Raw genomic sequence first — 15,572 nt, 5'->3', positions numbered from 1 at the left:
TTTGACTCTGATGAACAAACATGGCAAGGGCTTACATATTCCCCGCCCACCCCAGGGATGATCTTTAACTGCTGATTTACAGGCTTGATCTTCTTAAGTGGCTGGGCATCAGTCATGCTCTCTGAAGAGCAAGCACCTGCTACTGGCTAACTTTCTGAAGAATCTTGGTATCTAAACTAGCCCCTTCAAAACCAAAGGCTACTTTACAAAAAGTAGGATTTATGCTTTCTGGCTCTGTAGTGCATAGTTTCAACCAGTGCTCCACCTGTCCACCTCCATCACAGACCTTGACTGATGGTGCAACGTGAACCCCATGCCTTACTGGGGCCAAACTGCGTAGTATCCCTGAACTAAAGTAAATCCTTTACCAGTGCCACAGTTGAGAGGGATAAAGCTTCCTAAGACAGAGTTCCCACAGTGTCAACCTTCTGCATCGACTCATCATAGGAAAGGATGCAACATAAAGCAAACGGCTAAAGCTGTGTTTTAAGCTTAATTCTCTTTATCTTACACGGCTTTGCATCTCCTCCCTCTCCCAATCCATTTTTGGTCCCCACTGGATGAGCAGTTTTGGGAATTGAAACCATTATGCACAGGCCAAGCTGAGAAATCATAGAGCAGGCTTCACAGCTTCTCAGCTGACCAGCCAGCCAAGGAAGGCACTGAGCCAAGATTACACACTCATTTTGCAGGCTACATGTGATCCACCAGAATCCATGGGATCTTTGCCTGAGTGCAAGCTGGATGTTTGAATTCCATATGTTGCATATTCCACACATCCTCTGACATGACTAAAACCCAGATTTGTTTCAAAAAGCAAGTTTTGCTGCATTAGTAGTGAGGTCAAGGTTCAGTTGCTACATGCTAAGAACTATCTTTGTTTGTATATTATGCATTGATATGTAAAAATAAAGGATGTCACAACAGAGGTAGAAAATGATAAGATGCATCATAAAGAGTTATTCATCTATTGCACATCCAAAAATGCTTCAATACAATCTCAGAATTAGAAATACTGCAGAACTGCTTCACAAATGAGGCCTTCTCTGAATAATAATGATCTATGAATTCATTACAATATATGGTTCTTCATCTTTTTTTTAGAGCTGTAAAAACATTATGTAAGGGGGAAAAAAACCATAAGCCCCCCATATTTGAAAATTTTTGTATTCATGGGTAAAGCTCTCTCTCATTGCAAAAGATCCAAACCTCTTCTGCCTACACAAATGCTACCAGGTTACTTCAAATATTTTCACTATTGGCATATTTAAATTCATCCATCACACAGACATATATTACAAGTAAGGGCTGAGACTGCAGCAGCAAACACTACACTGCAGCAACAGAGCATCCCACGAGCTGCTGTTTTGCTACAGACCTCAACAGTGCAGGACTGCAGGAAAGCCTGTCAGTTCTGTCTGCAAAACTACCAAGCGATGCGTAGCTCTTGAGTTCCTCACACCCAAAATGAAGAATAAGTATCAGTGTTTGCAGAAGACCATGGCCACACACAAATAACATCCATCTGCTTTTCCCTGACATCTCATTTTTCTGTTGTTGGAATATTTTCCCCTTTCCAGAGGTGTGCAGGGGCAGGAAGGCTCCAGGAACTCAAGTTGTAACTATTTATAGGGTTTTCATCAGACACAATGACACAAGAGAGGTCAAGAGTAAGATGTATTAAAACCTTTCAGGAATTAATTCTACCCTGTGGATTCTTTACTGATGGAGAAGTCAAGCAGATTAGCGCACTCAGAAGACATACCTTGCAGGTACCAAAGCTCACTCAGGCTGTGTGTGGCATCACACTCTGCTGCAATGCTATGTCTCTAGTATTTCCCAGTTTCCCAATAAAGCATCTCAAAGTTGACTACACTTGAGTGTAAAGAAGCTGAAGGGTGGAATAGGACAATGTATTTGAAAATGAAAAAAAACAAATCTCCACGCCCGTCTACTTAAAAGGTAAACACTGTTCTGAAAAACATTTTGGAGAGCCATTAATAACTGTATTAAATAGCATACATGAGAGAACTCTCACGTAGTAAAACAGCATGAAACAGGCACTGCTAAAACTCCAAATTCAGAATACCTTCTTGCTAAAAGCCAGTATGAGATGCTTTATGAAATACACACTGCACATTAATAACCACCAACTGAAAAGGCATTTTTCCTCTCATCTGATAATACTTGTTACAAATCTGAGCTGTTCAGCCTGTGCCATACTCATTACAGGAACTGCAAAAGCAGCATTTATCATGATACAAAAAAATGCTGAGTACAAAGGCACAACAGAAGAACAGTATACTGAAATTATATTTTTAATGTGTAGGCATTGTAAATCAGTTAACTTCACCAGAGCTGAAATACACAGAAAAGTAAAAAATTCTGGTTACAGGTTATTTCTCTGCTGTACATATATATACATTATGACCTCTAAATGGCAAAAAGCATCCGATTACAAAGACTGCTATACATCATTGTGATCACAAGGTGGTGCAAGTGACCTACAAGCTCATTCACTTCACAAAACTGACAGCATTTTGCTTTATCACTGTCAAGCAACTAAGGCATTTTTAACTTGTAAAAATGAACAAAAAATGGCAAAACACAGCAACTACCCTCCCCCTGACTCCCAATCAGCTGCATTTCCTTGACTCAGAATGCAGCTTCAGCCTAACTCAGAAGCTTCCAAATTTTTCCGCAGGTGTTAGCTGTACATCTCTAAGAGGTTATACCTGGAAAAGGGTTCTTGCCCTTGTCAGGTCTGAAACACTTTTCCTTTACACAGTATAAGGCACTTGGAGAAGCAGGTATTGTGGATATGCTATTTAATTCCCTAAGCCTGAGGAACATGAGGGCAATTTTCACTTTTCCAGTAAGAGATAATGAATTATCCGCTGTAGAAACTCAGAATTTATGTACAGAATACAGACAAAATGAAAGCTTTTATTTTATATGCAACAGATATTTGGTATAATAATACCTATTAAATAATTAAATTCAGTTAAATGCACGTCCACAGCAATTTAAACTAGAATTAGTAACAGAACTCAGATGAAGCATTATATTTTTGGCAGACACCTCAGAGGAATCATAGAATGGTTTGGGTTCTTCAGTACTATCCTGTACTCCTATCAACAGTACACGTCCACTTCAATGAATCTAGACAAAGCACTAATACCGCATCCAGTTACTTCTGTACACGAAGCATGTAGCTGTGAAAATATTTACTGCTCCAAAATTATACAATACCTATTTGCAGCAGTGATTTAGGTTCATTGTAACTACTTTGCTGATCTTAATATGTTCTGTTGCATATCTGGCATGACACTTCATTATAGTTTATGAATAAAGTAGTAGCACATTTGCACTACACTGATAAAAAGATGACTATAGATTTTTATATAAACATATGAATTAGATTTAAGAAATAAGAAAGAGCTTGGCTTAATATGAAACAAAATTTCTTCTTTAATATTCCACTACTGAAACTATTTAGGACCCCCTTCCATCAAGGAAAACAGAGTAGAGAGTAACATACTCATTCATGATTGATAACTAGCCAACTGTCTACAGAACATGTGGTATGTTTTACAGGATGTGTAAGATAATCTCAATGCAAACATCTTTCATCCACCGATGCTAATGTGAGTTCAGATTTTTGACAAGATTATACATGTATGGAACAAAAAATACCACCCAAACTATACAGAGGAGCTCCAGCAACTAAAATAAGTCACATAAAAAGTCACGTACACTATGACCTGGTGTAATCTTGAATGCCCAAGTATGCTAAATTTAGTGCTAGCCCACTCTGCTCTTTCATGTTACAGCTAGACAATCCAAAACCGGATCAGTCAGATGTCTAAACCACTTCAAATGTGAAACAGCAAAATTCATGTTCAAGATGGGCATTCTGGAAGTGATAAATGAGACCTTTACATCCATATATGTTACATGCACTGACAGGATCAGAAGAGATCCTCAGCAAGCAGTATGCAGCTGGGAGACAAGAAAGCTTAATCTGTCCACTAAGCAAATGCAATATGATTTACACTTGACATAAATGCTGAAGGGGAAAAGTTAAGCCATCAAAATAAACCAGGAATTGTTTGCCCTAGAGAAACACAGTATGATTACAGGGTTAGGGCTCAGACACTTTCTTGTCTTCCTTCAGGGAGGGAAGAAGGGATTTTGTAGCCACTTTTCATTAGTGGGCTCATGAAAAAGCAGCATGATTCAAAATATGACAAAACCAACAAAGGTAGCACTTTCAAGAACTGCCTTTATCTGAAAATATGCAGTCATAAATCAGACAAACCTTATCAACTAGAAAGTGAATTCTCACTTCACAAAAAGCCCTTTTAAAGATCAATAGTCCTAACTGGCTTGGGGATAAGAGACACCAAACCAAAACCCCAACCAAACCAAAATCTGGAGTTCCCATTTTTCAGTACAGTACATACTGAAATACATCTTACAACTTTTACTTTGAGTGTCCTCAAAGGCCAGTAGCATCCTTCTCAGATGTTTGAGGTTTACCTTGATTCACCCTTGTTCTTCTTGTGCTACCTTAAGAGAATGCACACTAGAAAACAACGTACGCTTTAATGACTTGTTTAGCTCAAGTTCACACAGCCTTGAATCCCAGGCATTGGCCAAAGGCGCTAAAGTGGCAAGCGTAAAGTAGGCATACAAGGAGGGCCTTTATGCCCTGTGGCACTTGTTTATTTTGTTATGTAACTTGTAAGTTTTGTTATATAATTTAATAGACACAGAAACCCAAAATATTTCAGATTTGTTGAAGCACATACAAACTATTACCTGCTTGGTGGGAATATACCTTCTTCTTCGTTTCTGACTGGTCTTATGATCACAGAGAAACTGCAGCTCTCCCTGTTCCACTTCCCCTTTCCCTCAGCATATTTAACCTCTTCTTTTCCACTCTTATTTTTCAAAATAAAATGCACCCATGTAAGCCCCATCTCTCAAATCAACATCAAATATTAACACAATTATAAGTTTGGCCCTTAAAAGGCACACCTGGGAGCATGATTTGCAGGCAAAAGCTAACAGACATTACCACACAGAGGTGTGTGTGTATACATGTATACAGAAGTATCTGGAGAACCAAAGGCTGCAGATTCAGCTAGTAAAGCCAGCACGAAATCCCAGCAACCCTGGTCAGCCCATTTATTTTGCAGCAGGATTCTTGGGAGGTTGCAATTTGTAGGTGCTGAAGTAGCTCACCACCTGCTGAGGGACTTCTGCCAGGACACACTGCGCCAGCGCTTCTTTTGGAGACTTACCAAAAAAAAAAAAAAAAGAACACAGAGTTTCAGTTTCCATCAACTGTTGACAGAGATCCTAAGACAGGTAATAAGCACCTCCTCTACTAGGTCAGTTTAAAGTCTGGCATTTTACAGAGGACTTTACACAGTGCCCTTTTGGGACAGATGGAAGCTTCTCTGAAATCCTCACCGCCTCACTCCCATTACTAGGAAGCATCTGGCTGCCTTACTCCACTGAAGTAACAGAAGCTGGGTGTGCAAAGGCCTGCCATGTCTGAAGGTACCTTTTGTCATGAAATGCACACAAAGTGCAGATGTTAAACTTCAGCCATGTAAACACTCTTTAACTATCTGCTTAGATGACACTTCAGGGGCTTGTCTCATCATCCACAGCCTTTTGCACCACGTCTCATCCACAGTAATCAGTAATTGCACTGCTCCAGAGGAGCTCTGCTAGAGATACTGTTTTCACTGTAAGACTCAGTACCCATGGGGAAAAAAGCACCCCTTTTTCAAGAAACTGAAAGCATTTTAATGTGTAATTTTATACTGAATATTGACCGTAGTTAATCTACATCCAGGTGCATTATTCAGTGAGCATATTCTATACTGATTTTGCTCTCTTTCTCCTTTCAGTTTGCATGATTTGCTCCAACACTAACAAAACTTCTATAAGAAGTAAAAGTACAAAATACAAAGACAAAATAAGAAGGTATAAGGAGTATTATTAATAGGGTTAATATTAAGAAACAAAATTAGAACATAAAGGTGGAAATTAAACTTATCTCCCCATCCTGAAGAAATTTTCTTTGCTTTTTGTTTGGATTTTTGTTTGTGGCTTTTTGTTTGGTTTTGTTTGTGGTTTTTTTCTATTTATTAGGCTTCTGGGTTTGGAGTTTGTTCTTTTTTCTGTTGGGTTTTCTTTATTGTTTTGTTTTTTTTTTTCTTAAATCAACTTTTTTGCAGCAATATCACATTTAAAAGTCAGACTATATACTAGGCAGAACATATTTTATTGGGTTCTACAGCAAAAAAAATCAGGACTCTATTCTTTCACTGCCTCTTTTTTTGGTATACTTGTTTTAAAGAAAACCAAAACTATCACCACTATTGTGCCCACACACAATTTCTTCTGATTACAGCCTTCCTGATTTACGCTTGAATTTTAACACTGCACTAAAATGTGAGACTAATCCACATTTACAAATGGGCATCCACAATAAAAACACTCCACCATAAGAACAAAACCACAGTAAGTTCTTCCTCCCAAATGAAAAACACATCCATATATTTAATCAAGTTTGAGGGAGATTTACAAAGGTCATTCTTCTGCAGCTTGTCAGAAATGCAGTGCTGAAACCAGAATGGAATCTTTCTGAACATGCATCAGCTCACCTACTGAAAATTCTACAGATGATGAAGCATTTTTGTCCTTTTTTTCTTTTTAGACTTCCAAATTAATTTTAGAGACTCTGAAAATGCTTAAGACTATATTTATTAAACATTCCACCAAGATTACTTACATTTTGAAATTTCCTGAATGGCACAAACTGGACAATGTCTCTGACAGCTGGCTCTCCAGATGACAACCTAAGAACTCCATCGTCACCATCAAGAAATTCCATAGCATCAAAATCTGCTCCTCCAACACCAACAATGATAATGGACATGGGCAATTTTGAAGCATTAACTATGGCAGTTCGAGTCTGATCAAGGTCTGTTATCACACCATCCGTTATGATCAGGAGTATAAAGTATTGCTGTCAAATCAATAAACACGACGTTATGACAAAAAACTGAAAATAGGTAGACATGTACACTTAGAAAAATGAACACACAGACTATATGCTTTGGTCACTTTAAGCATGTTCAATACACTCACTGAATTTTACAAGCAGACATCTAAGTTGTGGTCAAGCTTCAACTGTACAGTCTGAAGAAATTTATAAGGACAACAGAATCAGTCTTTTAGAAGAAGTCATCTTTAAACATCACCTCCCAAAAAAACAAAAGTGGTATCACTCTTGTTCTTTATCAGCTAACAACGAATAAACGAGTCCTGGAACTCTTTTAAATTAAAACATCTTTTTCATGCTGAAAAACAGCATGTGCATTTTCAAATTTCTTTAATGATGTTTTCTAGCTGCTTTGTGAAGTTAATTATCAATGTATCTGAGACCACCTTGCAGTACTTTGGCAATTTATTCAAGCACCACTTGACCTGCTTCCACCATACTGCCAGGGCTTCTACAAGCTGGCATCTCAGCCTCTGTTCTGGATTGAAGCATGAAGAATAAGCTAGAAGTACGAAGTTCAGAAACTATAAAAACACTTGCTGAACTTCTGGTCTCCTCTCACTTGGTTCATTTCAGGAGATTGCTGGGCAGCACAAATTCAAGTTCCAAAGGTATACTCAGGAGTCTTCCTCTTCAGAATTTTGCTCCCTGTCTTCACTTATCTGCTTCTAAAATAACTGGTTTTCCCTTATCTGCTGTGTTCAGGTTATCACCTTTTCTCCTTGCTCCCCAATACTCCCAATTTCCCCCCTCCGACAACATCTACAAAACAACTATGACCAGAGAAGGCCAAGACCAGCAGCATGACAGAATATCACACTGGATTTATATCTCTCTTCTTATACTTTCCTCATAAGGAAAAAAAAAAAAAAACAACAAAAAAAATCCAAAAAGCAAACCCAAAATATCTACAATACACATTAAATAGCAAAGCAGTAAAATTTATCCAATATATAGATAGGAAAAGCCTCACATCAGATAGGAAAAGCCTCACGCTCACAGGCCCTTGTTCCCATGGGTGACTTCAACCACCCTGACATCTGTTGGAAGGACAGTATGGCCCAGCACAAGCAATAAAGGAGGTTCCTCGATTGTGTAGAAGACAACTTCCTTCTGCAAGTAATAAAGGAGCCGACAAGGAGAGGTGCCATGCTCGACCTCGTGCTCACCAACAGGGAAGGGCTCGTTGGAAATATGACGCTCCAGGGCAGCCTTGGATGCAGCGATCATGAGATGCTCGAACTCGAGATCCTCAGGACAGTGAGAAGAGCGTGCAGCAAGCTCACTGCCCTGGACTTCACAAGAGCAGACTTTGGTCTCTTCAGGAACCTGCTTCAGAAGGTTCCATGGGATACAGCCCTAGAGGGCAGAGGGGCCCAAGACTGTTGGTTGATATTCAAGGATCACCTGCTACAAGCTCCGGAGTGTTGCATCCCACCTAGAAGGAAGTGAAGCAGGAGGGCCAGGAGACCTCCTTGGATGGATAAGGAGCTCCTGAGGAAAATTCAAATGAAAAAAGTGGCTTATAATAAGTGGAAGCAAGGACAGGCAGCCTGGGAAGAGTACAGGGATGTTGTCCGGGAAGCTAGGGACCAGGTTAGGAAAGCTAAGGCTCAGTTAGAATTAAACTTAGCTAGAGGTATTAAAGATAACAGGAAGGGATTCTACAGGTACATAGCAAATAAAAAACAGACTAGGGAGAACGTAGGCCCCCTCAGGAAGCTCTCAGGAGAACTAGCTACCCTGGATTTGGAGAAGGCTGAGGTTCTGAATGAATTCTTTGCCTCGGTCTTCACTGCCAAAGGCTCTGACCAAACCACCCAAGTCTTGCAAGGCAGACGCAGGGACTGTGAGAATGAAGACCTTGCGCCCACTGTAGGAGAGGATCTGGTTCGAGACCATCTTAAAAATCTGAACGTGCACAAGTCCATGGGTCCTGATGAGATCCACCCACGGGTAACGAAGGAGCTGGCAAATGAAGTTGCGAAGTTGCGAAGCCGCTGGCCATCATATTTGAGAAATCATGGCAGTCAGGGGAGGTTCCCAATGACTGGAAAAAGGGAAATATAACCCCCATTTTCAAGAAGGGGAAAATGGATGACCCAGGGAATTACAGACCAGTCAGTGTCACCTCTGTGCCTGGCAAAATCTTGGAGCAGATTGTCCTGGAAGGCATGCTAAGGCACATGAAATCAACAAGGTGCTTGGTGACAGCCAGCTTGGCTTCACTAAGGGGAAATCCTGCCTGACCAATTTGGTGGCCTTCTATGATGGGGCTACAGAACTGACGGATAGAGGTAGAGCAGTTGATGTAATCTACCTGGGCTTGTGCAAAGCGCTCAACACTGTCCCACATGACATCCTTGTCTCCAAATTGGAGAGACATCAATTTGATGGATGGACCACTCGGTGGATAAAGAACTGGCTGGATGGCCGCACGCAAAGAGTTGTGGTCAATGGCTCAATGTCCATCTGGAGACCAGTAACAAGTGGGGTCCCTCAGGGATCGGTGTTGGGACTGGTATTGTTGAACATCTTCGTCGCTGACATGGACAATGGGATTGAGTGTGCCCTCAGCAAGTTTGCCGATGACACCAAGCTGTGTGGTTTGGTTGGTACGCTGGAGGGAAGGAATGCCACCCAGAGGGACCTTGACACACTTGTGAGGTGGGCTGATGCCAACCTCATGAGGTTTAACCATGACAAGTGCAAGGTCCTACACCTGGGTCGGAGCAATCCCAGGTACAGCTACAGGTTGGGCAGAGAAGAGATTCAGAGCAGCCCTGCGGAGAAGGACTTGCGGGTGCTGGTAGATGAGAAAATGAACATGAGCCAGCTTCAGTGTGTGCTCACAGCCCATAAAGCCAACCGTATCCTGGGCTGCATCAAAAGGAGCGTGACCAGCAGGTCGAAGGAGGTGATCCTGCCCCTCTACCCTGCTCTTGTGAGACCTCACCTGGAGTATTGTGTGCAGTCCTGGTGTCCTCAACATAAAAAGGACATGGAACTGTTGGAACAAGTCCAGAGAAGGGCCACGAAGATGTTCAGGGGACTGGAGCACCTCTCGTATGAAGACAGGCTGAGGAATTTGGAGCTGTTCAGCCTGGAGAAGAGAAGGCTGCGTGGAGACCTCATAGCAGCCTTCCAGTATCTGAAGGGGGCCTATATGGATGCTGGAGAGGGACTCTTCATTAGGGACTGTAGTGATAGGACAAGGGGTAACGGGTTAAAACTTAAACAGGGGAAGTTTAGGTTGGATATAAGAAGGAAATTCTTTCCTGTTAGGGTGGTGAGGCACTGGAATAGGTTGCCCAGGGACATTGTGAATGCTCCATCCCTGGCAGTGTTCAAGACCAGGTTGGAAGAGGCCTTGGGTGATATGATTTAGTGTTAGGTGTCCCTGCCCACGGCAGGGGGGGTGGAACTAGATGATCTTAAGGTCCTTTCCAACCCTAACGATTCTATGATTCTATATCCTTTCAGGCAGAAAAAAAAATCCCTTGCAAGGCATATTGGACTCTCTGGGAGAAAAAAAATGTACAAGAGGTTTTGCTACTTTCCATGTGTGTGTGTGTATATATATATATGTATATATTGATGACAGTTACTACTGAAAGGCTATCAAAACCTTATAAATTTCCTGCCATATGAAAATCAATACCTCTTTTCCAAATTGGTTTCCACAGGTACTTTTCTATGCAAAACCAGCTGATTTTATTTTCTGATTTTACACAATGTCTGAGACACCAGTATCTGCTATTGTTAATTATTTAGGATATATATAGCTTCAGATTTGCTGAACTTGCATGGATTATTAATTAAATTATTTCATATTCAAGACTTGCTCTTCAGATTTCCTATTTCTTAATATGGTCAACAACTCACACATACAATTTTAATAAAAAGCAGGGCAGAGAACATACAGCACCTAAAGCTTTCTAGTACAGACAATTTATTATCTATGTTGGCACCTAGATGGCAGGAGCTATATCCTCCATTTCTTTGTTATCTTATTTTATTCTCTCTCTCAGCTATCTGATGTGAAACAAGGTATAGGTGATTTTCTCAGCTGAGGTTAAGTCACTTTCCTATATGCAAAGGCTTAAATTAGACTTTTAACACCTGATTAGCATGGCAAGACCTTGGAATACAAAATACCATGAAGATTCCATATATTTTTAAGCTGGTGTTTCAACTCTCAAGAGTTTGTTTAGTTAATTTTGGAGAGAATTACTGTGCACAATCTGCAGAAATCAGTTAGCTTTTATCTCCTTTTAAGGGTACCTAACACCAATTCACAAGGTAAATATCCATCAGTCAAAACAAATACAGCTTAAAAGAGAAAAATAGCATGTGTTAACTGGAAGGGAAAGAAAAAAGTAAAAAAAATATACACAGTACCATAAGGAACTTACAGATGCTGTTTGCTGTTGTGTAGCTGCAGCTGCAAATCTTGCCACATGATTTATAATTGGAGAAAAATTTGTTGGTCCATATAACCTCACTTGAGGAAGACAAGCCCGATACGCATCAACGATGCCTTGGACTCCTAGAGAACACAAATAGATCACATTTATTTTTTTTTCATATCAGATATTTTGAAGCACTCAATCTTCCTGAAACACTGTCTATATCAGTTATTTAAAGTAATGACATGAAAATTTAAAACTAACCATGATGAAAAAAAGTAAATGATTCTATAAGCAGTGGAGGCCTTTACCTTGAGCAATGCTTAATGCAACTGCTTAACATGTTTGCCTCTATGTGTGAACAGAAAGGCCAACACTCTGGCTTGCAACAGTTCTCGTCATCTAGTAGCTCATGGCAGTTAATAGTGTGATCAGTGAGGCCATGTTGAACAGGCACTGTTCAGCATCATATTCAAATCAGACAACTCCACAGGGAAGCAGAATGAATTGGCTTGACAACATAAGAGAATCATTCCCATTTACCTGCACTGTACCCCGTTTAAAACACTTCTTTCACAAATCATTACAGAAGAGAGACCGAATGCTAATCATAGCAACTAAGAAAACAATTATAAAATTGTTTCCTGTTACAGAACTAAATTCATTATTTAACTAGAACAATAGGCCTCACAGTTCACTTTCTATGTGATTTTTATCGCTTCACCTTAGACTTGCTCAGACTTACCATTACAGAATGGGTTTGATGGGTTAAAATTTAATGGGAACTCATGTGACACCTGTAAATATACAAGACATGGTCAAGGACTGTATATACAATCTCCTCCTGAAGTAAGTGCTTTTAGTTAATATGTAGTGCGTTTACATATTCCATTACCTGAAACGAAGGAGGAATTTGTGCACCAAATCCAAAGGCTGGAAACATCTTATCTCTAAAAAAGACAATTTTAAAGAAAATGAAGTGAATGCCTTCCTTTAAAAGCTGTCATAGTTCAGTAAATTTAGCTAATCACTGCCACTTCTGACTATTAAAAATGCTGTTTATTAAGCATTAAGAGGCAAAATTAAATGGAAGTTGTGCCATGTAACTGTTTTTAGGACCAAAACCAGTGTTCCACACCCAGTGGGCAAAAATGCAAACATTTATTTAAATCAACACTGCTTTTTGCATCACAGATGAAAAGCCTTGCTGTTTGTCTGCTGCAACATAAGCTTCTCCTTGTGATTATGTGATTATGCGATTATGCGATTCTGCAGTGATTATGAAGTCTTTTTTAGCTCTACATTTCATCTCAGAAGTTTTATGCCAATATATCTGCTAGCACCTTCAACACTGGTTTAAGAAGCTATCATAAAAATCTATACATATCAAAAAATTATTCAAATGAAAATCTAAAACTTACGTATCATAATCCTGAATGACCAGTCCTACAGACCAGATGGCTGTTAGGTATTCATTAACTCCATTAGGGCTGAGGTAATGCAGAGAGTCTGGAGAGCGAGGGTCTCCGTTGGAGCCTGTAAAATCTATCCCTACCTGTCAAATGCAATGTTTATATTAAATTGCTGTTAGCGGTAAAATTATCTTTCTTATCAATCACAAGGCCAAACTGAAAATCATAAAAGGGTTGTAAACAGTAGCTACCAGGACATCTACAAATCTAATAGTCATAATATTCAGAGCAGGTTTCTTGGAATAGTAACACTTAATGCCTTCACAAAACCATCAGCAGCTTTACATTTGTCAGAAGGGCTGAAATGACTTTCATCTGTCAGGTTTTCACTGTGTTCACTTTCAGTTACCATTCACAGTGGCTCTTCAATAGCTATTAAACTAACTTCACCCTCTATCTTGCCATACACATCTTTCTTCTCGGAAGTACAGCAGTCACTACAGAAGCGTAGAGACACTTCTCCAACCTCAGTGGGTCTTCTCTGCTTTGGTGATGAAGTATATCACCAGGGTGAAGACATCTTACTGCTATTTGCACTGCTTTTGGCTCTTCTTGGGCTCCATCCACACAGCTCAGCTAGTTTCTAACAAACATAACTACAGGTTCAGAACTTTGTGCCATGAAAATAATTTTTCCTAAACACACTAGATGGACTCTGGCAAAATGACTTCCCCCTCCATGCTACAGAACAAAACAAAACCACCCCCCCAAAAAAAAATCAACCCAAACCCCCCTCCAAAAAAATCCCTGATAATAAAATGCAGAGCACAGGTGCACAGGCAATCAATTATATATTTCCATTCATTCTAAAACGTAAAAGCTACTCTATATAAATGATTTTACTTACTGTGAAATTCAGTTGACACCCACCCATGATGTAATCGAGGAATGTGCACTCTACTATGATCTAAAAACAGAAGTTAAATATAGAAATTAACTTTTTTTTTTAAATTTGAGAAAATCAATAAATATTATTGCAGTAACTTTTGAGATTGTAGATTTGTTATCTTTACCCATGCAAAGCACTACTTTTACTCTACAGACATCTAAAGATACATACTTTTACTATATACCAATTTTACTCTAGAGATATCTAAAGATACATGCTTTTACTATATACTATTTTTACTCTACAGATTTTACCCACCCACTGCAGTGAGGATACCTACAGAGTGGGCCGTCGATGCATCAGAATTAGGCCTTTTACAAAATTACAGATAGACAACAAAGCAGCTCCAAAAGCTCTATTATTTATAAACCAACATATAATAACAGACTTACCAGATTTTAATTCACCATATAATGGTGAGTTGGGAAATGCAGGGGTTCAGGAATGGCCTTACAAATTAGTAAGTGATCTTTGCCATACAGATGGCACCTTCATGAGAAAGTGAGGGGACAGAGGAGGACAGACACAAGATTCAGCTGCCAATCTGGCTCCTTAATCGGATTCCTTAAATACCTACTGTGTCTGGAAATTTCAGACATTTTAAAGTTTCTTACAGTTTGAGGGTGAAAGCATAGCAGGTGACAGCTGTTATGCCTGAACACTTAGAAACAGAATAATACCAGAATACATCACTGACCTCACAATGCTTAACGCTCACAATACCAGAGTTTTTATAGTTTTTTTTCTTCTGTCGTTTCTTTTCATTGATGCACTCAAATTCAACCTGCATGAACACAAACAAATCCAACATAAGCACTAAAGGTATCATTTATGCAACAAAAATTCTTCATTCTATGACTGGTACTTTGGGCTTGTATTAAAAATGCAGTCTCACTATCAAAAATTTAACCCAGCTTGCCCCAAATTAGCAAGAAGAATGCCATTATCAATACAGAAATCCTCTCTTACCAAAAAGTTTAGAAATATGTTTGTTTAGACAACTGTATTTTAACCAAAGAAATTGTACTATTTTCCCTCTGAGGATTCTACTACCTAAAAAACTGATTTTTGCCTGAATCACCATGTCTTTAACAAAGCAGCTGTAGCACTGACATATGAAGTAATACCTATATGTATAAGCTTTCCAAAATCAGTTTTTGAGGCTTCATCAGTTAAACCATTACCTTAACCTACTAGTGCAGTCAACACTGAGCCAGGTTATGCAGCTCCTGCCACCATACAGGTAAATGGATGAGTAATGTAAATGCTGAGCTAGCCTCAACTACAGCAGCATTGTTAAGCTGCAGCCTCACAACTTCAATATCACAAGTCAAGTGACATTAAGTTTTGCTCCCAAATGAGTATAACAGCTCATCAAAAGCACACAGGTGGACTACATGAGACTTACAGGTGAGGACCGGGATGCTTCTTTCAGTTTTGACATCGTAGTTTGAAAGCTTCCTATGAGATCATGAGACCCATCACTATCATAGTCATAGCACTCTACCTAAAATGAAGCACTATCCAGTGTTAGTAACAGAAATGGCCCTAGAAAAGCAATGAACACTTCCATAGCATTTCCCCAGGCAAAACTGAATCTCTTGTATGATGGAGATTTTCCCAGATTGCACTCTTAGAATTGAATAGAGTAACACCTAAAATTATGAATGAAGCATGATAAAAAACAATATAACCCATTTCAGACCAGATCTTTC

At 39.5% G+C, this 15,572-nt stretch overlaps 1 protein-coding gene across 6 annotated transcripts in view; it reads right to left on the bottom strand.

Moving 5' to 3' along the window:
* Positions 1 to 5,179: 5,179 nt before the first annotated feature.
* The window catches only part of CPNE3 (copine 3), a 31,361-nt gene continuing 20,968 nt past the window's right edge, over positions 5,180 to 15,572 (bottom strand). For 5 of the 6 annotated variants that reach the window (XM_062641607.1, XM_062641608.1, XM_062641609.1 and 2 more), the window contains 9 exons: positions 15,266 to 15,364; positions 14,555 to 14,641; positions 13,816 to 13,875; positions 12,918 to 13,051; positions 12,392 to 12,446; positions 12,242 to 12,293; positions 11,503 to 11,636; positions 6,815 to 7,051; positions 5,180 to 5,304 (listed from right to left, as the gene is read on the bottom strand). In XM_062641607.1, coding sequence (XP_062497591.1) covers positions 5,194 to 5,304; positions 6,815 to 7,051; positions 11,503 to 11,636; positions 12,242 to 12,293; positions 12,392 to 12,446; positions 12,918 to 13,051; positions 13,816 to 13,875; positions 14,555 to 14,641; positions 15,266 to 15,364 — 969 coding nt within the window. In that variant the 3' untranslated portion in view covers positions 5,180 to 5,193. Of the gene's footprint in view, positions 5,305 to 5,343; positions 5,557 to 6,794; positions 7,052 to 11,502; positions 11,637 to 12,241; positions 12,294 to 12,391; positions 12,447 to 12,917; positions 13,052 to 13,815; positions 13,876 to 14,554; positions 14,642 to 15,265; positions 15,365 to 15,572 lie in introns of those variants that run through there. The other variant, XM_062641610.1, reaches the window with a different exon arrangement.

Source organism: Pezoporus occidentalis, unplaced genomic scaffold (assembly GCF_034315485.1).
Source record: "Pezoporus occidentalis ecotype Australia unplaced genomic scaffold, CSIRO_AGI_Poc_V1 ctg69, whole genome shotgun sequence".
Taxonomy (NCBI): Eukaryota; Metazoa; Chordata; class Aves; order Psittaciformes; family Psittacidae; genus Pezoporus; species Pezoporus occidentalis.
This window is presented reverse-complemented; position numbering and strand designations above follow the sequence as displayed.